This window comes from Mus pahari, chromosome 4, assembly GCF_900095145.1.
Source record: "Mus pahari chromosome 4, PAHARI_EIJ_v1.1, whole genome shotgun sequence".
Lineage (NCBI taxonomy): Eukaryota > Metazoa > Chordata > Mammalia > Rodentia > Muridae > Mus > Mus pahari.
The window spans coordinates 23,464,556-23,489,928 of NC_034593.1; the positions used below are offsets into that span (position 1 = coordinate 23,464,556).

The window sequence follows — 25,373 nt, forward strand, 5'->3', positions numbered from 1 at the left end:
TTCTGACTGGTGTGAGGTGGAATCTCAGGTTGTTTTGATTTGTATTTCCCTGATGATTAAGGATGTTGAACACTTCTTTAAGGTGCTTCTCAGCCATTGGGTATTCCTCAGCTGGGAATTCTTTGTTTAGCTCTGTACCCCATTTTTAATAGGGCTATTTGGTTTTCTGGAGTCCAACTTCTTGAGTTTTTTTATATATTGGATATTAGCCCTCTATCGGATGTAGGATTGGTAAAGATCTTTTCCCAATCTGTTGGTTGCCTTTTTGTCTTATTGACAGTGTCCTTTGCCTTACAGAAGCTTTGCAGTTTTATGAGGTCCCATTTGTCTATTGTTGATCTTAGAGGATAAACCATTGGTGTTCAGTTCAGGAAATTTTCCCCTGTCCCCATGTGTTCAAGGTTCTTCCCCACTTTCTTTTCTATTAGTGTCAGTGTATCTAGAACAAGGACACATGCTCCACTGTGTTCATAGCAGACTTATTTATAATAGCCAGAAGTTGGAAAGAATCCAGATGTCTTTCAACAGAGGAATGGATATAGAAAATGTGGTACATTTACAAAATGGATTACTACTCAACTATTACAAACAATGACTTCATAAAATTCTTAGGCAAAAGGATGGACCTAGAAAGTATATCATCCTGAGTGAGGTAACCCAGTCACAAAAGAACACACATGGTATGTACTCACTGATAAGTGGATATTAGCCCAAAAGCTTGAAATAACCAAGAAACAATTCACAGACCACATGAAGTTCAAGAAAAAGTAAGACCAAAGTATGGATGCTTTGGTCCTTCTTAGAAGGGGGAACAAAAAACTCATGGGAGGAAACACAGAGACAAAGTGTGGAGCAGAGACTGAAGGAAAGGCCATCCAGAGACTGCCCCACCTGGGGATCCATCTCATATACAGAAATCAAATCCAGACACTATTATAGATGCCAAGAACTGCTTGCTGACAGGAGCCTGATATAGCTGTCTCCTGAGAGGCTCTGCCAGAGCCTGACAAATACAGAGACGCATGCTTACAGCCAATCATTGGACTGAGCACAGGGTTCCCAATGGAAGAGTTAGAGAAAGGACTAAAGGAGCTGAAGGGGTTTCCAACCCCATAGGAAGAACAACAATATCAACCAACCAGAGCCCCCACAGCTCCCATGGCCTAAACCATGAAAGAGTACACATGGAGGAACCCACAGCTCCAGCTACATATATAGCAGAGGATTGCTTTGTTGACATCAATGGGAGAAGAGCCCCTTGGTCCTGTGAAGGCTCAATGCCTCAGAGTAGGGGAATGTCAGAGTGGGGAGGTGGGAGTGGATGGATGGGGGGGGGGAAACACCCTCATAGAAGCATGGAGAGGGGGAAGGGGTAGGGAGTTTCCAGAGGGGAAACTGGGAAAGGGGATAACATTTGAAATGTACATAAATAAAATATCCAATAAAAAAAATTCTTAAAAAGATGATGGAGGTCCTTATCAGAGTGAATATCCATATATATCTTTAGATAAAGAAAAAATCCTTTAATATAAACCTAAAAATTCTAGTATTATATTAACAGGGTACACTAAAGTCAGTTAAATTTGTGTGCAAAAACAAAACCAAAATAAAAAAAAAAAAAAAACAATAGTCATCTATTCCAAGAATGATGCCCTCAACTGTGAATACCTATAGACAGGTACCTACATTCATTAATACCGTCAATTAAAAACCATCTTGACTAAATTGACATGGTTTCTAAATCTGACTATTCTTTTCCATCTTAGTTAAATATGAACGCATCAAGTTCCTGGTGATTGCCTTAAAGAATGCAGTAGAGATATATGCCTGGGCCCCTAAACCTTACCATAAGTTCATGGCATTTAAGGTAAGTGTGGATGTTGCATGCTTAATTTTCAGTTTCTGCCAGAGTTCTGTTTTCCACATAAGCCAATACTAGTTTTATTATATAGAAAATATTATTTAAAAGAAACAATGCTTAAATGTGTTACCTCAAAAGACGTAAGTATTAAAAATGCCACCCAGCTCATCGCATTAACACCTGACTGCCCTCTTCCACTGGGGGTCAATGAACGGTTGACTTCAAGAGGAATTTCGTTTGAAATGGGTAGCAGGAAAGGTACCAAACACAACATTACATAACAATCTCTGTTGTAAGGCCACTTTAAGTCAAGTATTGTCTGATGTTTGATCTGCAAAAGGCAGATCTCTAGCGCCCCTGGGGTCTAGATCTGCTAATCATCACAAACATTTTGGAATAAACTCTCTAAGGCTCAGTGGATTTTTGTTTATCCCTATTGCATGAAGCCGTCTCTGAGTTAAATGCTGAAGGCAGTCAGTCATGGGAAAGACATCATTCCTCTGGATTTCCATCCTGATTGCCTTTGTGTTTGTTTGCCTTGCCTTGGTCTATACACATCACAGATAGGCTGGGTATTCATAGGTTCAGCCAGAGTGGGATGGTGATGTGCTTTGTCCCATTGACCCCATATTATAAAAAAGGAGCTCGCACTGCCTGAAAAAAAAAATTACTTTGAATCACAACAATGTAATCAGAGTCACATAGCCTAGCTATATCCACTGTGAATTTTATTTCCCATTTTCTTTCTATTTTTTACTTGCTTTCCCTACCTTTGTAACCATAACTGACTTTTGGAACTTTATTCATCCATGATACCTGTGCTATGTGAAAGCCAAATCTGCGATGGGATTCTGTCAACACCCTGAGAGAATGTACCACTCCGCTCCCATCTTGTTCTTTTAGTTCAGATGACCCATTTGGGATGACAGACTCATCAACAGAAATGGGCTCTCCTCCACAGGCACACTTTACTGAAAGACTTTTTTTTATTACATTATGCTTATAATGGAAACAAAAAGCTGATTCCCAAAGTTAATGGCGGCGGGGGGGGGGGACACTTTGCTGCCAAAATCTCTCTCCAGAAAAGCTTTTCGATCAAGATCCCCTTCCCATCCTGACATCTGCTCTTGAGGTCCTAGCCAAAGCCCATGAGACAACAGCAACAACGAAATGCTCCCCTCAACAGATCAGACCCTACCTGGAAGAGAAAGCACAGAGGCAAGGACTTGAGCAGGAAAGAATGGCATAGACCAGAGGTGGAACCGTCCCCTAAGACAAGGACAAAAGGCATTGACTTCCTGTGCCGTGACAATGTCTATAAGAAATGGGGAGAGAGCAGTGTTTAAGGACAGCTGTGATTTCTCGAGTCTTCTCCTAGAGCCCAGGAGCTGATAAAAGTACAGGATCGTGGCAAAGGTAGAGAAGCAGGAACACTTCATAGCTAGCCCTGAATCCAATCAAACGGAACTGTGGTAAACTTGGCCAGAGCTTCTTTTCCTTTCCAGTTAAATCCTTGGAGATGAGGACTATTATTTACAAGCTATGAGTAGTATGATGTGACTTCCACATCTCCTTTTTTTATTGCCCAAATCTATCCCTCAAAATGCATACGAAGTTCAGAAATTGACAATCAAGGAAGGAAAACCAAACCCAGATCACTCCCATTAAAATTGATTTAACACAGCACTGTTCCCAATCTGTTTGGGAAGGTGGCAACCATAGTTGACCATGAATACCACATGAGAGAGGGGGTGTGTGATAATCACTGCACACTCTCTAGAGAACAAAGACCCGAAATACCCAGGTCAGAGCAGCAGCATCGAGACCCCAAGCTTTTAACACACAGTTTTGACACTGTCAAAACTGACAGCTGTAAGCTGTTTTTACTGTGAAAGATAAGCAAAGGAAATAGGGGAATAGAAGATAAGCAATGCCGCTTTCCTTCTGGAGTCAGACCTGAAGAGACCTGAAAGTGATTTTTGCCTAGCTTTTCAACTGAAGAAAGCCACTTCCTTCAGATAGTGGCCAAGTGAAAGTCTTAGGAATAAGACAACCTCACCAAATGGTATGGATACTAATAAGGTAATTTTTAAAGTCTTTTGCAGATCTTCAGCATAAGCCTCTGCTCGTTGACCTCACAGTAGAAGAAGGTCAAAGGTTAAAGGTCATATTTGGCTCACACACTGGTTTCCACGTAATTGATGTTGATTCTGGAAACTCCTACGATATCTATATACCATCCCATGTAAGTTTGAGGAATCTACTGTCTCTTGGCCTCTGCATGACAGCCTGCATGTACAGAGATTGGGTTGTGCCTGTTGTTATTTGAAATTGTGCTAATCTATAAAAGTTGCTAAACTTCAGGTATCTCTGAATAGACAGAATGTTCTTCAAGTGTTAAGTGCTCCCTCAAGCTAAGTAGCACAAAAATCAAATCACATTGAAGGTATTATCTTATCTTTTTGGACTTCATATGCATATGTTATACCATAGCTGAGTTCCTGTTTCCGTTTTTGAAAGAATATTGATTTATTCTATGCAAGATAAATACAATGGCCAGACACTAAATTCTTGGGGAAAATCTCTTTTCTTCTATTAGTAGACATGTTGAGTGACTTCTCCAACCCTTAACTTTCCCGGCTGTAAGATGGAGCTCCAACTACCTATGCTGTGATCATTTAATTGGCTCAAGGCCCAAAATATTCAAGTTCTTCTTATTAACAATATGATACTCAATTTGCGATACTGACACATTGCATGAAACATTACCTTTGAAAGAAATGCCAGGGAGAGCTACAGATGACAACTAGTAAGCTCTGTTTCATGAATATAATCCCAAGGTTAACAAACTCTCGGGATATTCTGAAGCCGGTCCATGACTGATTGGCATTTTGAGATGTTAAAGACCAGTCCTTATGCATGCTGTTCGGATGCATTTACACACATCCAGTTGTCATCCATACTGCATTTGATAGCTTTTTACTTGCATGTTTACATCATAGCGAAGATGCTGGGGCACCACTGACAGTCTTTAAACCCCCAAGGTCCCATGTGCCAATCACGTATTAGAATAATGTGACCATTTCAACCAGGAGGAGGAGGAGCACCTCCCTTTTCATAGAACCAATCAATCCATGCTTATGTTAGCAGTGTGACCAGTAGTAAGGTCTATTACTTTTCTCTAATGAAATCATTCTGGTATTGGAGCTCCCAGGTGAATTTTCTGGGTGATGTACGAATGGCCTTCTTGTAGACCGTATATGGAAGCAGTCTTTCCATCAGGAACTGAGGAATTCCAGTCTTAGAAACATGTGCTCAGAGCCTGCGTCTATCACCAAATACTTGTGTAGCTTTCATCAAGTTATATAACCCTGAGATGTAGTTCCCTCATCTGCAACCAAGCTTTCTATGGTGAACTCCTCTAAGGCCTAGAAATGATGTATACACATTGTCCAAAGATTGGTGCTCTAGGTTCTCCATGCACCCAATGTCACTGTCCTTAAGAACCATCGGATCGTGATGAAGTAACTGTGTTTGTGTTTACCTGGTGCCTTTGGCAAGAGCAGAGATTAAATTAAAGTAGACTTCAAACTCTACAGTGAAAGTAACACAAAATTTCACTTGTAATTTTTAAAGATGAAAGTCAAGAGGTTGTCTTAGTGTCTTGTTTTGTTTTGTGTGGTTTTTTTTTTTTTTTTTTTTTGAGACAGGGATTCTCTGTGTAATAGAACCCTGGCTGTCTTAGACTCCATTTGTAGACCAGGCTGGCCTCCAACTCACAGAGATCTGCCTGTCTCTGCCTCCTGAGTGTTGGGATTAAAGGCATGTACTACCATGCCAAGCTGGTTGTCTTGTTTTAAAGCAGAATAATCCCTGGCCTCTCTTTGTCTTCTAGATTCAGGGCAATATCACTCCTCATGCTATCGTCATCTTGCCTAAAACAGATGGAATGGAGATGCTTGTCTGCTATGAGGATGAAGGGGTGTATGTGAACACCTATGGCCGGATCACTAAGGATGTGGTGCTCCAATGGGGAGAAATGCCCACATCTGTGGGTAGGTTAACCATTCCTTATCTCCTTCAGCAGTTACACGCCCCAAATGAAACGAAGGGCAAGAAATGTGAAACAACCATTTGAGTCCACCAAAAAAAAACAAAAACAAAAAAAACAAAAACAAACAAACAAAAAAGTCTGTGACTGACACTTGTAAGACTCTCTTTGTCTGTTTAATCTCAAGTCCTTTGTCCTTTTTGTGGTTAAGATGTAAACAAATGCTGTGAGTTGTTGCCCATCTAATGTTTTTAATGCAGTTTTGGAAATTCCTTTTGACAGCCTACATTCATTCCAATCAGATAATGGGCTGGGGCGAGAAAGCTATTGAGATCCGGTCAGTGGAAACAGGACATTTGGATGGAGTGTTTATGCATAAACGAGCTCAAAGGTTAAAGTTTCTATGTGAAAGAAATGATAAGGTAAATCCGTTTCAACTTTGCTTTAGTGTTTGCATTTTAAGAGACCACCAGGTACCTGTGAAACCTTCATTTTCCTTTATACTGACTCAAGTCACATCTGTGTTCAGTGATCAATGACAATCTTGAAATGACATTACTTGGTTTGACTCATGTGAACATTCAGAATCTATGACTCATGCATCCAAACCAGCATAAAACATCTCTAACTTTCTTGTAAACTCTTGGTGACTTTTGTGGCCTGAGGGCCTTCCGGTGACTTGACAACCATTGTAGACTCTCCTATGCACTTAGAGCAGCTAGCCCATCATCAGTCACTTCATAGTGGGTTAGCCTTATGCCTTCACTTTTAGACCTTTCACAGAGACAGTGTTGGGACCTAGCTTTCATATTATATTCACCTTTAAGTGCAGAAAATCTGACATGTAGAAATATGAACTTCTAAACAATGTCACTCATTCCTAAGAAACATAGTCACAAACTCTACTCCTGCCATGTCCTGTCTCATTTCAGCCATGTGTCTCCTGACATGTCACAAGGTGGGGGTGGGGGGTTACATTCCAACGAAAGTGACCATGTCTGTCCAGCATGATCTGTTGCCTCACAGGAGTATACTTAAGTGGTCATGCTCTGCCTTGGCCTCCCTGGAGAGTAATCTGGAGTCTTTAATAGCTAATCTACATTTGTGAGCCCACCCTTTGAGATGATGTTCACCCGAGCAACCATGTCCACATAGAGGATAACGTGATGGGTTGAACTGTTTACATTTCTATGTTCACCCCAGTCCCCCAGGGGCCAGACTGCTCTTCATCCCACCCTGGTAATATGGATCTGGATTCTTTGACCCTGGTCTGTTCTAGTGGGCAGTAGCTCTGGGAGATGAGGATAGTTACCAGGGGTCTGATCAGAGTATGTCAGAAACCACACTTAACAGTTGAGACTCCAACACTTCTGCAGCCCCTAGATCCTAAGAGAGGAAATGTTCTGGGTGTGAACAACCATACTGTCGTTCTCAGTGACCTACCCCAGCAGGCCTGGTTCAACCCATCCTCTCAGACTAGTGCCTCTGGTTTAGTCCCTGAGCTCATAACTAGCAACCTTTTCAGCAGCTCTCCACTCTTCTCCCTATTTCTATTCCCTGGCCCCTTAGAGTAGCTGTAGTTTCCCCCTGTAGCTTTAGCTAAATGTCAAGCAATTCCACAAGCTTCTTCAGAAGCCGTGGTAACAAAGTAGCACAGGCTCTCACTGGCAGCACACTCATTCCTCAGACCACAGACACTGGCTGACTGAAGGGTTATTACACAGCCCCACATAGTGTTTTCCTGGGGCAGTGGTTCACTGACATTCAGCTCAAGCAAGCACTCATCTACATTCTGCTCACTTCGCCCAGGCCTTTGATAAAATGATTGAACTGGCTCAGACCTAATGGACTGTGCTTCTGCTTATTAATACCATTATCTCCCTTGGCCCGGGATCTGCCAGCATCAGCAGAGAGCCTAAGTGTTAACCCATAGGACACTGGTAAACACTGGCCATGGACACTTTGCTGACGCACACTGAGGATAGGACATGTGAGAGAAAATGGCTGGCAGTTGAAGAAAAGAAGGGGGAAAACAGAAACCCATGAAGTTGAACTAACTTGTTTTTAATTTCAAACAGGTATTTTTTGCATCCGTGCGATCTGGAGGAAGTAGCCAAGTGTTTTTCATGACCCTCAACAGAAATTCCATGATGAACTGGTAACAGAAGAGCACTTGGCACTTATCTTCATGGCGTTATTTCTAATGTAAAAGAACATAACTCATGTGGACGTATGCCAGTCTAGAGGCAGAATCAGAAGGCCTGGTTGAACATACCACTCTCTCCGTTTCCTCTCCCTCCGTCTCTCCCAATATAGTCCTTTTTGGTGTTGCAGCCTGGTTGAGAAGGAGAGAAAGAGGTGGCGGGAATGGCTGGGCGAGCGATCCCGAGGATGCTGCATTGTCTGTGGACAGAGATGGACCTTGTGCCCTTCGGAGTTAGGGATAGAGACAAATATTGTGTGCTCTTATGATTAAGCTGTGTTTATGCTGGCTTTCCAGTTCTTTTTGGTTTGGAACTTTTCAACTTTTTTTTCCCCCTTTACCACCTTACTTTGTAAGAATTGGGGGAAATGCATACTGGGAACATAGTCTTTTTAAAATTCTGTCTGCCTGCTAGCTTTAAGTATATGGTATGTTGTAAAAGTTCCAACTCCCAGTAGTGAGAAACATTGCAATAAATGGACCCTATCTCCCTGCACTGAAGGCCATAACCACATAGTGGGGTAATTTAAGAATTTTCTTGCCTTCACTAACCCAAGAGGCTATTTTTGTTTTGTTTTGTTTTGTCTTTTTTTTTTTTAATTGCTACTGGCTAATGAATTTTTGAAAGAGAAGCAAAATAGCTGGTTTTCTCCTCTCTGGAGAAATAGATTTTAAATGGCTAAACTATTAGCCTTAATCTAATAAAATCAACTTCCACTCTTGTGAGTCTGTCAGGCCATATTTTGATATGGCCCTTTCTAGGATGGAGGGTGTTGAATGGGACAGTGATGCCATTGAGTTGAGTGGGCTTGTGACTGGGGAGGGACTCTGGGATGTGACTGTCCCTCAATTATTATGCAACAGATCAGGGCAAAGATGGGATGACAGGTGGGTCACCCAGAAGGAGCTTCTGAGAAATGAGCTAATATGTCTATGTAAATACACACATGTTCTTTCTTCAAGGCACAAAGCCTCCTTGGTAAGAGGTCCCTTCAGTTGGACTTTGTTAGGACTGCGACTGGTTGAGACCCTTCCCAGAGCTGGGGGTACATGACAACCATGTTCTGGAAACCCTCCCAAGGGTGCCACATTCTCAACATAAAAACTGTGATGGAGAAGAATTACTAATAAACGTTCCTGAGCTGCCTGTGTCCTTACTGGGTCAAGGGACTAGACTTGCAAGGCTGCCGCACACGGCAGGCACCCAAAGCTCAGATTTTAGGGAACCTAAAGGCAAGGCTTTGACAAAATTCTAAGACTCTAATCAAGTTATGTTCCTCCAAACTTCTCAACATACTGTTAACAACATCTGTGCAGAGATGTGTATGTATTTAGTTCAGGTTGACTTGTGTCCTTATAGAAATCCTTACTCGAATGATTTGAACCTTAATGTGACTGACTGGGATTTTCCCCAAAGCTATAAGCATGGCCGCCTATGGTATCCAGGTGTTGCGAAACGGTATCTGTGCTGTGCTTCCTGTTTTAACCTACCTCGTTTTGTTTGTTTTTGTTTCTCTGTTCATCACAGCAGTGTTATCTCCAGGAGACATATAGAGAGCTCACCTGGCAATCTCAGCTGTATTGAACATTTTCAAAACAGTAGTTGACCAATTTGTTCTTTAAAAATTGAAGGGGGAAAAAAAATCTCCAATGACAAAAACCTAATGTGGGTTGTTTTTAAAGAATACAATTACGGTAAATGGATCAAAAAAGAAAGACAAAAATTGTGATCCTCCTGATTTTGACTAAACAAACGAGCAGCTGATGTACTATTAATGAGAACGAAACTTACGTTAGGAAAACGGCACCTTTTTAATCTGGTAGTTGGCCAAAGGGGATGAGCAAGGGAAATATTCTGAGTTCTGGACTAGGGGAATCTGTAACCTCCATGGGTGATTATTGTTTGTAGTTATCTGAAGCAGGTAACACACAGAAATATAGTCAGGGTGGTCTTCCAGAGATCACCGGGATGTGCCCATCATGGTCCCTCTAGCTCTCAAGGCAATGAAATCCTTCCGTTCTCATTTTTACTGCTGGGGTTATGCTGCCAAAAAACACTGTCCTCACCAATTCCATGGGACAAATTCAGCAATAGCTCTGGGTTGAATTTAGCAACTACCATTATTGGATGCTGATATGGACAAAAATAATGTAGATTTGGGCCTTGTCTCCAAATGCGATTGCCACCAGCTCTTTATATTGCTGCTGTGATGTTTTGAACCTGAGGCTTCTTTAAATTATGTTGCAAACTGATCTTTGTTTTAATGTTTTGTTTCGTTTCATTATTTCTAAGCGATACATCTGAAACACACAGCTTTAAATGATTTTTTTATTGTGGGACTTTGGGTACAGTTAAGAAATAAAAGGGAATCATTGTGTTTAAACATAAGGTAGTTTGTGAATGTATTTTTTAAAATCTAGATTCATTGGAACAAGAAAATCATAAGAAAACATATTAATGCCGTCTTGTTTACAGTATGTACAGTGACATAACATCACATGAGCTTTTTCTGGTGCCAACAAAATAAAACACAGACGTTAAACATTGAGCCATGCCTTTTATATTTTTGTACAAATATTTTGCACTGAGCATACAGCAAACCAAATTGAAAAGGGCCCCAGTAATCTCTGCTCCTGAAAATACATTTATAGAATTCCTAGAAGCAGTTATATTCAGAAATAAATATTTATGACAGGTCTCAATCCTGACATCATGAGGCCTTGGTCATGCAAAACGTATCAGAAAGGTGCCCTAGTGATTCTTCATGCAGATCCCAAATTTGGGGTTGATTTTCTTTTGTTTCTGGTGGGTGTGATCTATTTATCTACTATAATTTAAAGTGTCTTCTCTTCTGATCTTTCCCTTTAAAAGTTTTTTTTTTCCTAGAAATTAGCCAAGTTTTTGTTTTTCTACAAGGCAGACTAGCTCCCACCCCCCAAACCCAATTAAGCTTTAATAGACCTGTCCATTCTCAATGCACAAAATTGCTAACTATCCAGCAAGCCTACTGAGCATGCCCATACAGCTTTGGTCTGGAACCTAGAAAGAGACCATTGTGCATGAGTGCTGGCTAATATGTTGTAGCTTGGATGCCTGTATCCAGTGAATGATAGAGATGGATGGACTGTGAATCTTCCCCATACTGATTTCCATGCAGATCATACATAGCCATCTCACACCATACAAACAACAACTTAAATTAGGCACCACATGGAACCTGATAGCTTTAGTTAAATGAAGCTCAGTGATTTCTTGGGGAATTTTAAACAAACTTCAAGACCTAGACTTTGTCGTTATTATTGTTGTGTTTGTTTAATAGTATACATTGAGGTCAGGGCAAATTCTTCTGAGACCACTTGGACTGGGTTCCATGTCTCTAACACTACCACACTACATTGTTTTCTGGGATACACACTGAATAGACCTTGCATCGCGCATACATTTTTCAAAGTCATTGTAATTCCTGGTTGTCACTACAGTTTTCTGTCTGCTCTCATGATGCATTGATGATTGTGTCTCTTATCCCTCTTGTGCAGTAGAGTAAAAAGAGGTGTGTGATACTCAGGCCTGAGCCATTAGGGGCTTCATCCATTGACAAAGAAGGGCCAAAGTCTGACTTCACAGTCCATAAAGTTCTCTTTAAAAACTGCTTTCCTTGCCGCTGCGTGTACAAGTTCCTGTCACTGTATTCCTAAACCATGCCAGTGTTCTGTGTGTGTTGTCTTGGAAAGTCTGCATGAAGAGATGCCTCTGCCTTTGTGCTGACTGCTCTACAGTATATGTGTGCTGCATTGTTGTTATAAAAGAAGATATAGGTGTCGATGAAACTTGATCTTAATTTGTTCCAGGAAAGCATGAGACTATCTAGCAGGCATCACATACCCCAGAGTCTTTCTGGTGCTATGTTATGACATTCTCAACAGTTGGAAATGATTGATTACCTTTTAGTTCATTCCTGAAAATTTAAAACTAAATGTCTCAAAGAACATGTACGAACCACGTCACAAGTCAAGAACTTCCAAGACTACATAGTTATAATACAAAATTTAACCTCTAAAGTCTATTAAGTTATTCCCTGATATAGTTTCACATGCATGCCATTGGATTTGGTCTTGCGCACAACAGCAGTAATAGGGACCCTAAAATGAGCTGTCCTCCCATGAGCCTCACACAGTCAACTATAGAATGGTCTCCTTTCCAGAGCCAAACAATGAATAGAAGTGCTTCACAGTTTGTAGTTCCCCAGCTGACAACCCATACATCTATCTTGGGGAACTATTTTCTAGTGTTGTCTTTATTTCCATACTGTGTCATTGTTCTGGAAATTTCTCCATGGACAGTTGTGAGCATCAACAATCTGCACAGCATTAAACAGTCTAAAATCATGACCTGTGCTGTGAACTTTATTCCACTGGCATATGCCAGAACATGAAGGCCCACCATACGGACCAACAAAGATCTCCCCAGATGTGTTTAAGCAAAAGCTCTCTGAATAAGGCTTGTACTGTTTTAAGTCACATCAAAATCCCACTGAACATCCATCTAGAAAATACAGTTGAAAATAAAAACTACCCTGAGTGTTCCTCCACTTCTGACTGTGTGCAATCAACTTTGCATTCACTCGGTCACTCGGCATGAGTTTGCTTTTGATGATTTCTTTCTTATCAATAGCAAATTGCTCTGTGGAACAGAGGACTCATGAATGCCAACGGGAAGGCATGTATTCATTCCCAACCATGGACTACCATCAGTCCTAGCAACTATTCCCATCTCAATTGCGCCTTCACATATCCCTTCTCCCAGGTTAAAGCATAGCAGTACCTACTGTAGTCTGTTTAAGGGACCTGAGGCATTTCCCTAAGTCAGAAGTTCACGTGTCTGGTAGCAGCAGTGAGGGGATGGAGAGGGCCCTAAACTGCATGTTTTAAAGCTTCTTTCCTTTTTGACATTTTAGCTGTTGTATGATACTAATGTAACTGTAGAGTGGTGGCAAATCTATAATACTAGAAGGGGAAAGTATTCTTTTGCTGTGCCTATGATTGCTTATATTTTTTAAACCTCTAGTTTTCAAAAAATTTTTTGAATGGTCAAAAATCTGGCAAAACTGGATATAGCTGTACCGGCAGATCTTCCAGTTTGAAATTTTTTATCTTTAAGTATGCTTTTTCCTTCACTTACACCACAGTTCTTCAAGTACTTTCTACAGATATTTATCTGCAGTTGGGAAGACTTTGGAAAGCTCTAAGCAGAAGAGTACGTAGATCCATAACCTGAGATGTGCCATGCATATCATACAGAGGGAATATGTGTTATGAAGTGCTAACAGGGACAGACACATGATAATTCCTCATTGCTGTTTCTAGGTCACAAGTCCTCCTTCCTCTCCCTAAGAGCCACTTCTCTTTCATCCACCAAGAAAGTCTCTGGTCCCCTTCAGTCACTCTTTCGTGTTGCTTGTGTATTCAGCCCTTGGCCCCTGACTTTTCCAGCACTACCCTTCTGAATGCTTGATGATTTTAGTACTCATTTAGACACACCTACAATTACTCTGGCTTCTCGTTTTGTTTAAATCTTTCTGGTGAAACTTATTATCGATGACAATAGAAGTTCCTAAAGCCATAGTGGGAAATTCCTCCCATTGGCTCCTGTGTCTTATACATCCTTTCCAAGCAAAGGCCATTGCTTCACCCATAATCCTTCCCTTTTGTATCACTAATGTCTCTCATTCTATGGAGGATTTCACCCATGTCCTGTGTTATAACCCTCCCCTAGGCCTTAGTACCCCATTTCATTTCCATCTATTGGTTTGCTTCCCTTCAAAGAAAAACTAACCCAGAGGAACTGTGTCTACTCACTAACTACATTTCTTTCTTTCTTTCCTTGTTCTTTAGAAACATTTAAACTTGGTCTTTCATCCCCAGAATGGTGACTTAACTAATGGCATAACTAACTGCCTCCCTGCCCAGTGCAGCAACCAGCTTTGGTTGCATGCTGCTAATCTTCAATCTTTGACACAGTGAAGAACTGCTTCTTGAAATAGTTCCTATGCCTTGAATTTCCCTGTTTGTTGGCATGTGCTAGTAGCTGGTGCTGGATATCCCTTTTCTAGGTGATTTCTTCAATGTTGAGCCTTAGAAACCATCTATACAATGGCATAAGACACATCTTCATCTCCTACCCCAGCCTTTTTCCTGAATGCTGGAGTCACAGGCCTAATTCCATATTATGTATCTTCATTTGGATATGTGCTGTGTCCTGCCTCCCCCCCCCAAAAAAAAACAAAACAAAACAAAACAAAACTGATTCATGGTCTTCCCTGATTGGCAAAATGTCAGCTCCACTCTTCTACACCAGAAAAATCTCATTGTCACACCCTAATTTTACCCTTTCAAATACTATATTTTAGAAATGTGGCCTTTCTTAGGTTTGGAGTATATTAATGATCTGATCTGGGCCCAGGCTACTTTCTACCTGCCATAATGCTTTTAGAATACAAGCCAAAATATGCCACTCTTCTTCTAAGCTCTACAGTGTCCTCCCAGCTAGCTCAGAATAACATATTCATGTGGCCAGTAAAGCCAGTGAAACCTGCCCTACCTTTTCATCCTTCCCAGCTCCCCTCTTCTCTGACCTGCCTTTCTTGTTCCCTTGGATCTAGCCATGTAATCCACTCTTCCCCCAGAAAACCTTCACAGGATGCCCCGTCTTGATAGGCTTTTCAGAAACCTCATCCATCACCTACCTGCAGAGTTTGCTCCTTCACTTTATTGAGATCTTGTTGACAAATCCTCTCAGAGAGCTGTATTATAGAAAACTATCACCTACAGCCACTTTCCATGTTACCACCGTTCGTAGCCCTTCTCACTAGCTACCTTGCTCCTGGGTTTGTCTTTGAAGTGCTTTGAAGAATACCTAACAGGCAGCAGCTACTCAGTAAATGTTTATTGAATGAATGCTTGAATAGAAATAAACAAGAACAATTTTGAAATCAAAATGGCATAAACTATGTGGTTAATTTTAGTTTCTATACCAAAATTAAAAAGCTATCTTCAGAGGCCATAAAATCATAAAACACAGCTTTGCTTTTATATAGAAATAGAAAACCCTATGGATTTTCAGTCCTTGCAGGGAAGACACCCGACTTTGACCCTGGCTATCCTTTCTTGCTTCATGAATCATCTTCACAAACTAAGCTACAGGATTAGAAGAGAAGCTATTACATAGACTGCTGAAAAAAAGCAGCATTTCAAAACTCATAGACAAACACAAGTAATGGCCCCATCTAACCTATTATCAGTGCAAAAGAAAAAAAGAGATGCAGACTTGGGGGTGTGGGAAGAGGGCTCTTAATTTTATTTTATGAAATAAGTGTTGAATCACAAGAACAGTCACAGACCTTCTGCCAAATATAGTTACAAAAAATGCCTGATGACATTTGGGTCTTAACAATCCTTCAAGTGGCAAGAGTTGAGAGGCCTCCCTGAGCCTTTTACATCTGTATATATTCAACGTCATTGAATGTTGTTGCATGAAGATTCCTTGTAGGATATTGACACATGGCTTCGGATGGATTTATTGTTTCACCGAGTCTTGTAAAGGGCACACCCTGTAGTTCCATTTGTTCAATCATGTACTTATCTCCTCCCTTAATAAAAAGAAATATTTAAAAAAAAAAAAAAAGAAAGCAGTCAATGATGTAACTGAAGGAGCCTAGCCATGAAAAACCTGTTCCTCCCATTCCACTTCTCATAAAGATGCTGAGACAAAGAAATGTGATGTGTAATTCATTCTAAATAGCCAGGGTCAAGGTCTTCATCTTTCCAGGACCAAACCATGTAGAGGACCTATGATGTTTAGATGCAGATATCTTAAGTCCTTTACAAGAGAATGGTTGCATGTGTAAATGGAGAATGTAAAACAGAAGCGCAGAAGTATCCAAACTGTGACAGTAAACTGGAACAACCTAGAAACCAGAAGTTTCAGTCGTTAAAAATCCAATAAATATTTTATGTAAAATATCTTACCATTAGCTTTCTCTAAAAGTATATCACAACAGCTTAACAGCATTCTTTCATTTGTTACAAATACCTCTGTCCATATTTTGTGACAGTAACAACTTGAAACATTCCTGACTCCCTCCCCCAAAATAATTATCTTGTCACAAGTCAACTTACCAGGTAAGTCATAAGGGCGGGGTTGACGAAGCTGTGGCTGCAACAGAGACTACATCATCGTAGGTTTCATCTTTTTAACCAAGTTAAGAAAAGAGGTATTCAGAGCTATACACCATTGCTGCAGCAAAAAGAAACAGTACTCCCTCAGAGCTGGAATTATCAAATTATCAAGATTATCATTGATGGAGTCAAAATGACCCAGTGGGCCTCACATTCGGAGCTGGTGATCATCACGTTAGTGTTCAGACACGGTTGAGATGGATGCTTCTAAGAGATGGCTGCCCACTTCATTAAGTGCTCCCATTTGGCCCATTTAATGTTGGCAGCTTGGAGGCTTGGGGGATTTTGACATTTCATTGGCTAGTGAAATGCAGAACATGGGAGCACTGCTCAAGAGGATTCACAAATGTCCAGACTTATGTCAGGACAGACAGGAATACACTGCCTGTCTAAAAACTTGGGCAACAAAAGCCAACATCATCCTCCCACACTGAAGCCTAGTGGTACCTACTCAGAGTCTTCAACCAAGGATGTCCTCACAAGGTAAGCGGTACTGTGTAGCATGTAGTTTTTGCTACCCTGTTTTAAGCTCCAGGTGAACCACGCTACCAGCCCTGGCCCAGAGGATATTGGATTCATGGATGAAAAACACAGACACACGCATGCTGCTCAATTTCAACCTGCCTTATTGGCTCAATTGCTGGGCTCTTCTAAGATGCCCTTGGCTAGGGGGCTCTTCCCTATACTCTTAGCTCAGCACCCTAAATCTGCCCTCAGGTTTAGTTGCTACCCCAGACCCAGTCAGGAAAGTGACCTATGGCCACTCCATGCTAGATTTCACATGACTGGTGGCCTTTTCTCCCTCCAAAGCATGGTGAACCCTTCCTCCTCTGCATCTCCTCACCTCTTCCTATGAGGACCTGGAAGTCCTGCCTCTTTGCTAATGCCCAACAATTGGCCCTGGCATCTTTACTGATAGATCAAAAAACCAATTGAGTAACAGGAACTTAGCATCAGACCCACCCTCTAGAGTAGTAACCTCATATGACCTTCCAAAAACCTCTATAGGTACCAGTACCATCAAAGGGTGGACATGCTGTGAGACAGAAGTCACCACAAAACTTACCGTGCTCCAGGTGCCTTGTCAGATAAAGACTCATTCTCAGTCTTTTAAAGTAGGGTGATTCTGTCATATATGCCAGAGAACTTAAAAGCAACAAAAAGTTGACAAATACTTTCTAATGAAACTCCATTTTACAAGCAATTTGGGCATTCGTGACATAACTACAGACAACGCCTGGTGGACACATGATGCAGCAGCTGAACCCTTCCCTGCAACTCCCAGCCTGGCAGAGGACCTTAAAACTTCCATTTGGGTCTTAGGTGTTTTATGACAATGTTTTTATGTAGGGAATATGCTAATGATCATGGTTTAGTTCGTTCTCCTAAAGCTATCTTAATCACATCCACATGTAAGCAGATTCAAAAACTATAACCTTTTTACTTTTTTTGGCCAGTTCCTATGCCACCTGGAGGCAACTACGATCTGACTAAAGCATGGCTGCCCACTCTATGCATGTGAGGATAAGCAAGGTACTTGTTTATTAGCCGCCTGTGCTACATGCAGCCAGCCCCACACTGTATGCTGAGGTAGAAGCTGCTGATGAAGAAATTAGCCCTGACTACCTCCGTTCCCCCTCTCAAAATGCCCCAGTCACTTAGATAGCTGAGATGGGTAAGGCAAGGGACAGAAAACATACATTCTGAGAAAATAACAGAAGGGTAGTCTCATTTTTGACAGAGGAATACAGAAACCTCAGTGAAACCCAAGAGGAGTGCAAGTTTTCCTGGAGAGACATGAATACCTATTCACCCAAGATAAGGCACTAGAGCAACAGACCAAAGAATGATTCCACCAAAGTCTAGTTTAGGGCACAAGAGAGTTTATTGGGGTTACTTACAGGAGCATGGATGATTCACAGGTACTTTAAATCAGTAAAAAAACAAAGCAAACCAAAAAACCATAAAACAAACAAGTAAAACAAAACACCACACCCCCAAGAGGTCAGTGCATAACCAACAGTTTAGCAGGTTACAGAGGTTTTTCCTCATAGCAGTTGTTACTGGTTATATAATCAAAGGTGAGTCCTTATAAAAGTTATAAGATTCGGGAACTTCTTAAGCCTTGTAAGTTTCATGTAATTCCTGACTCTTAACAAGCTTCCCACCAGAGAGAATTTTCAATATAGAGGAGATTGTTATACAACGAAGATTATAGAAGCTTTGAAGAAATGACCTCCCCCAGCCTGTTAAAACAGAAAACAAGAAGGAAGTCTCTTAACTAGCCAGAAAACTTGACCAAGGCTTAGAGGAATGGAAAACACGTGGATACAAAAAATGGCAAGTAGTTCAACATGACAAAGTTTTGGTAGAGCAGAAAAGCAAACATCTGGCCATGTGAAATGTATATCATGTCTTCAGGGGCCCATGTTTACCTTTCTCACTGGTGACAAGGGTTCCAGAACAGAGATAGCCCAGGATAGTTCCTGTCCTCTAGTAAAAGAAAAACATCTTTTAGGGCTGTTACTGACTCTCATGTGTTGATGGGAAGTGCTCCCAAGTCCCTACCCCATGAGTAGATTCTTTTAGATGCTTCTTACAACACTAAGCACCCGAGTTTTCTCCAGGGAGCTTCAGCTTTGCAGGATGGGACTGCCCTGTTGTCCTATTGGCTCAAATGCTCCGGGTAAAAAAACAAAACAAAACAAAACTATTACTCAAACCACATTCTAGCCATCCCACACCATGTAAGCAGCAATCTGGTATGCTGATGCCATTGTCCTAGGCAGTGCATGACAACAACACAACATTAGAACATGTGCTCTTTCTTCTTCCACTCTGCATAATCCCCTGATTGTCCAGAAGGTACAGAAACCAAATGCCCCAGAGTCAGACAGACAAATCAGTTGGTAAAGCATTTGTTGTGCAAACATAAAAGCTCTGAGTTTTATCTCCAGAGCTCACATGAAAACAAAGCAAAGTAAAACAAGCAAAACAAGAACAAGCAGACAACAAAAACAAGCGTTGTGCTTGTTTGTAGTACCAGCACTAGGAAAGTGGGAAGAGGAGCATCTCTGGGGCTCACCAGCAAACAGCCTAGCCCAGCTGATGAACTACAAGCCAGGAGAAAATCTGTCTGAAAAATACCAAGGTGGATGGGACCTAAGAAATGACATTCAACATTGACAACTGGCGTACATATGCACACATATACCTGAACATGTATACACACACACACACACACACACACACACACACAAACACACACACATGAAATCAAGGCTCCAAACTATTAATTCCTCATCATAGCTACGATTTTTTCCTATATAAGACTTTGAGAAGAGAGGCTGAGGGTGATAACTAGCCACCCTATGTCCTAATCCTCACAGCTCATGAAGCTCATGAGAGTTAAAACTCCAGAGTGAGCTTATTGCTGGAAACACAACCCCCTGCTCCCTAAAGCACTGCCACTCATTGGAGACCTGGACCCCCTACTTGGAGACTCTACACTATGCACATCAACTCAGCTAGAAGATTCTGCTAAGGCATGAAACTCATGCCTTTGTAGGTCAGTCATTTCAGTTTTATCTTGAAGTTAATTTAGTAATATCTTTTAGTATGTAGAAAGTGTTCTTTTAAAGACATTTAGTGGTTGCCATTTTTATTTACAGACATTCTCGTTGACACCACTCTGAACGGTTTCATTGTTCATGTTTACTGTCTTATTAATCTTCATACCTGCATTTCTTTAGGTTGAGAGTATAAATTTGATTATTCAATACTCATCTTTTATACATGACTTTTTAAAGCGGCTTTTCCTTTCTATCTGATTTAGTAGCTGTCTTTATTTGTACTTTGTAATTTTGAAGTCTTCATCTTGCTTTTCACATCCTTTGAACGTTTAAGCTTTTGCACACTTGCATATTTGAATGCTTAAGATTTGCATTTACCTTTAGATGTTGTTTATAACCCTTTCTTGTTGTTTATTTAAAATTTGTCTGTTTATATTTTTTCAGTGTATCCTTATGTACCCTTCCATACACCTTTTCTCTTAGTGCCTTAGAACTTTGTCATCATTTTATGTTTCTTAATGTTTGGATTATATTTCTGAAACATTTCAATTTTTCTCACTGGTTTTAATTTTAATTTGTAGTTTATCCTCTGCCCTCTATTATTTTATAAATAGCAACATGAGCCTGATTGAGAAAGAACTTGACCCAGTCTAGCTCAGGGCTCTGAGTGAGAAACCATCTCTATTATTACCACTGCACCACAGAGAGGGGGTGGAGGGGGAGAACACCCTATTCTATGAAACAAGAGACTCTCCACAATAGCTCACCAAAGATCAGTCAGAATCAGTGTAACAGATGTCAGTGACAGCACCCGGAGCAGCTTGTCCCTTGGCCATCCACTGCAGCAGCAACCTTTGTGAAAGTTCACAGTGGCAGCAGACAAAGCCTTGCCTTGTATTTTTGGCTGAGATGCTGCTTCCTTCCCTTACTCAATAGACATTTGAAATATCAGTCTTCCGGGCTCTCACGTTATCACTGGTGGCGCTAACTCAGCTCAGCAAGCAATAGGATTAAAATGCCAAGCAGGCTTTCATTTGACAAGAAATCTGAAAAGCTGGTGGGTGAGCCCAGTTGGCAAGTTTGTGATAAGGACAGGAGAAAGTGGATGAGAATCTCTCACTCAGGACACTAACCCCAGTGGGGCACTTGAGACTCTCTGTGTTTTTGAGAATGGAGCATCAGCAGGAGAACCAACCTTATGCTTGCATACCCTCGCAGCATAAAAATGGAAAACCTCCTGGGGGCTTAGTGCTGAACCTCTCAGAGCCCACCTACCTAGTGAGCTGAGTAGCTCAAGTGGCCCAGGGGCGACACCAGGAGAGGAATGTAGGCTTGGTGCCAGACCACCCAGGCCTGTATTCCTTCCACTTCGCCTGACTCTTCCTAGGCACCCAGCTCTCTACCTGACAAAACATGGAGCAATGTGTCCCCACCAGTGGTAAGACAAAGGTAAAGCTTTGGTGTGTTGGATGGATCCTTGCAGATGGCTCAGAGAGAAATAAGCATGTGCTCTTCTTTCATTACAGAGAGAATCTCCTAAGGAGAGTTTTAAAGGACAGAAAGAAATGAGGGGAAAGACAGTGTAGTCACAGGCTAGACTGAACACTTTGTGAGGGGAAAGACAGTGTAGTCACAGGCTAGACTTCACTTTGTGAGGGGAAAGACAGTGTAGTCACAGACTAGACTTCACTTTGTGAGGGGAAAGACAGTGTAGTCACAGGCTAGACTGAACACTTTGTGAAGAGAGGATCGTTCATACAGTTCCACTCCGGTAGAGCCGTGAACATCCAGAGCAGTTCATAGTACCGCTCTGAGGACCACAAAGCTGCATCGTTGGCTGCCGTGACCTTCAACTCTGATTCAATCCTCACTTTGGATCTCTGAAGAGCCAAAATGCTACCTTCCCACCCCAAACACCTCTTAGTGCTTGACCAAATCTGCTCACCCTGCTCCAAGGTGGGAGGTGACTCCAAGCTGGGAAGAAAGGGGACATGCCATTTGGGTTTACCCTGCTACTCTTATCCCTGACTCCCAGGGTATCTGAAGAGGTGCATTCAGTATTTACACAGACATTTACAGCTTCCCCTGGAGGAGGACAGGGCTAATGAAGTTGGGCATTTTTCAGAGATCCACGAGACAAAGGAGCCCTTGGGTCAACAACTTGTCCACATGGGGTTGCACCATCTGCTTGTTTCCATGCATTCCTGGAACTCCTATCTCATAAACAGCTGACATTCGACTCCTTTGGCCCTGACACTGCTCCTTTCACTGGTGACCTGTTGATCAATAACATCGAGCAACCCTGTTTGTTAACCCTCAACAAGGACCTCATGATCTTCGCTCCCATTTTTTATGTCCAGCTCATCAGCTTCCCTCGGCAGCCTGCAAATGAACTGCAAATGCTTTTCACAGCAATGGCAGAAAATAGCTCAAAGAGTATCTGAAAATGGTTAACCCAAGGACATTAAAGAGACACAAACTCATAAGAGAAAGATGCCCTTCAGAGTACTGTGTCCATTTAGGTACATTCAATTGGAAAAAGTGGTTAGGAACAGAGCATTTTAATTGACTTCATTTAAACCGGGATGATTCAAGGATTATAAACAAAAATTTTCTGTGTGCAGCACTAGCATTCAATTTAGATTAAATTGCCTGGTGATTAATTAATTTAGGACAGTGCTCACTGAGAAATTGCCATCAATACACATCTGTCAAACCAATTTGCCACAGACTGTCACACCTCTAGCATATGAACAGTACAAATCTGGGGGACACCCACTCAGTAAGTGGCCCCTTGCTCTTCCAATTAAAAATTCCATGATGGCCAAATATCACAAACTGTGGATGGAAAAACAGCATAGCTTCTCTAGCTAGCCAGCTCAAAGGTCCCAAGGAATCCATGTTAGCTGTTGGAGAGCATGTTTGTGGAGAAGAGAGAGTTACAGAAACCGAGAACACAGAAACATTAACAGCCCACACCAGCAAGTGGTCACGGCGTGTTCAGATCATGTGTGTTCTGCTTTGTTCTGAGCACCACATCCAGACTAGGTCATTTTGTTCTACAGCAATCCCATGAAGCTGATGCTCTTCCCATCTTGCAGGAGACAATAATAAGAGCTCATCTGCCTTGTCTTACAAATGGTATCTAAAAAACATGAAGTAAGACTTGCCCATGCTCAAGGATTCAACCCTTGCAGACAAAGAACCAAGCCAGGTCTCTAGTGCTCCAAGGTCTTGTGAGCGTGAATTTTCTTTCATAGATGCCTTTGGTTCTGGAGAAACATTCTAGAAGGGTTAACTTCCCTTCTTTCCAAAGCCATATTTAGCACATTCAGGGGTCACCAGGGGATCATCTGACATGGATGAGGTGGTGAGACACATCTCCCTTGTGCTGGATCTTAGACATGTGGAAGCCTGCAGTGTTGGGCAGTGATCGATGTCCAGCTACCTACTTGAGCATGCATGGAGGAACTGTGTAGAATTTGTCTGTGGATTTCTGTGTCATACTGAAGGAAATGGATTCAAAGGGGAGGGTATATGGGAACAACAATAACCAAACAGAAAGCACAAAGGTGACTTTGAAAATATTTGTGCCGGGTGGAAGCAGGGACATCTGTAGCTCATCATCACAGGATTTATAAATCTTTCCCAAAGAGAATGACCTCGTGTATTTGTATTTAGCTTGATAGTCAAATAAAATATATAGTTTTGAAAATAAAAGGATAAATAAATGGAAAGGAAGAATAGGTTTGGCAATGGTACACACTAGTTGGTAACTTTCATCTGTCACCTGTAGTTCCCATGTGGGAAGACTTGGAAGTCCCTATCCTAGTAACTAACTCCTTCTTACCTAGTGCCACAGACCTACCATTGGGGTGAGAAGTCCTATAGGTCCAATAGCCAACAGAAACCCAGGATAATGAGCGTTTGATACATCGACACAATGGAATTGTATTCAACTATAAAGAAAAATAAAATTAAAAAAAAACTTCAGGACGGCTGTAGAAAGCATATTAAGCAAGTGACCCAAACTCAGAACACGAAAAACCATATATTCTCTCTTATGTGTAGATCTTAATTTGTTACGTATACATGTATGTGGTGTCTGTGAAGTAGAAAATTTTGGTTTCTTTAGAGATTCAATTGTGTTATGTGATGTTTCTCTGTAAACTGTCTTATGAGAGGATGTTTTTGCTGAAGCACATACATGGGAGGATGGTTTACTAAGAACAGACAGGTGGTGTTTTTCTGGAAGCAGCCTGGGAAATGGGCATGTGATGTTTTGCCAGAGGATGCTTGAGAGAACACATGATGTGTGGGAAGGACATAAGTACAGTCAAAAGGACAGTGGATGATACTGAATGGTATAGGTTCACCTTGCCATTCTCTGTTGGTCTTCATTTGTCATGACCAAAGAACTTCTTGTGGTGTTCCAGTAGCTTCTTGCTGCTTCCACAGATCCTAGCCAATTGGCAGAGCTGTTCAGTTTCTTCTGGATCAATCTGCTATTGCTGATTCGTGAATGGTGTTTGTGAGTGGATGGAGCTGCAGTTGCTGATTTGTGTGAACTGGACTGCTGATATCCTGCCCCAAAGATTGGAACTGCAAATTTAGAGCTAAGATGAAAGGGTGGACTATCCAGAGACTACCCCATCCGGGGATCCATCCCATCATCAGCCACCAAACCCAGATACTAATGCACATGCCAGCAAGATTCTGCTGAAGGGACCCTGATATAGCGGCCTCTTATGAGGCTATGTCAGTGCCTGGCAAACACAGAAGTGGATGCTCACAGTCAGCTATTGGATGGAGCACAAAGCCCCCAATGGAGGAGCTAGAGAAAGTACCCAAGGAGCTGAAGGGGGATGCAACCCTGTAGGTGGAACAACAGTATGAACTAACCAGTACCCCCTGAGCTCGTGTCTCTAGCTGCATATGTAGCAGAAGATGGCCTAGTCGGCCATCACTGGGAAGAGAGGCCCCTTGGTCTTGCAAACTTTATGTGACACAGCACAGGGGAAGGCCAGGGCCAAGAAGTGGGAGTGGGTGGATAGGGGAGCAGGGGCTGGGGGAGGGTATGGGGAATTTTCTGGATAGCATTTGAAATGTAAATAAAGAAAATATCAAATAAAAAAAAGATTGGAATTGCCCCAAAGAACTGTTTTTAAACAGGCCCACCCACATCCTCCTTTTCTCTATTAACCTTTCCTTTCTACTACCTCTGGTAGGTAGTAGGTTAGAAGGGAGGATGAAGAATTTAAGAAGCTTATTAAAAGTAGGTTTTGAAAAATCTAAGCCTGTGTGTGTGTGTGTGTGTGTGTGTGTGTGTGTGTGTGTGTGTGTGTGTGTGTGTAAGAATACAAATAAAGCCTCAGAAACTAGAAAGGAAACCAAGAGTAGAAAATATATAGCTGATAAATAAAAATAACAATGGAACCCATGGGACACAAA

At 41.6% G+C, this 25,373-nt stretch overlaps 1 protein-coding gene across 3 annotated transcripts in view; it reads left to right on the forward strand.

Annotated features, from left to right (window-relative positions):
* Tnik (TRAF2 and NCK interacting kinase) overlaps positions 1 to 10,664 on the forward strand; it is a 400,191-nt gene extending 389,527 nt beyond the window's left edge. For 2 of the 3 annotated variants that reach the window (XM_021195419.1, XM_021195420.1), the window contains 5 exons: positions 1,767 to 1,867; positions 3,957 to 4,106; positions 5,757 to 5,916; positions 6,195 to 6,334; positions 7,991 to 10,664. In XM_021195419.1, coding sequence (XP_021051078.1) covers positions 1,767 to 1,867; positions 3,957 to 4,106; positions 5,757 to 5,916; positions 6,195 to 6,334; positions 7,991 to 8,074 — 635 coding nt within the window. In that variant the 3' untranslated portion in view covers positions 8,075 to 10,664. The other variant, XM_021195418.2, reaches the window with a different exon arrangement.
* Positions 10,665 to 25,373: the final 14,709 nt, after the last annotated feature.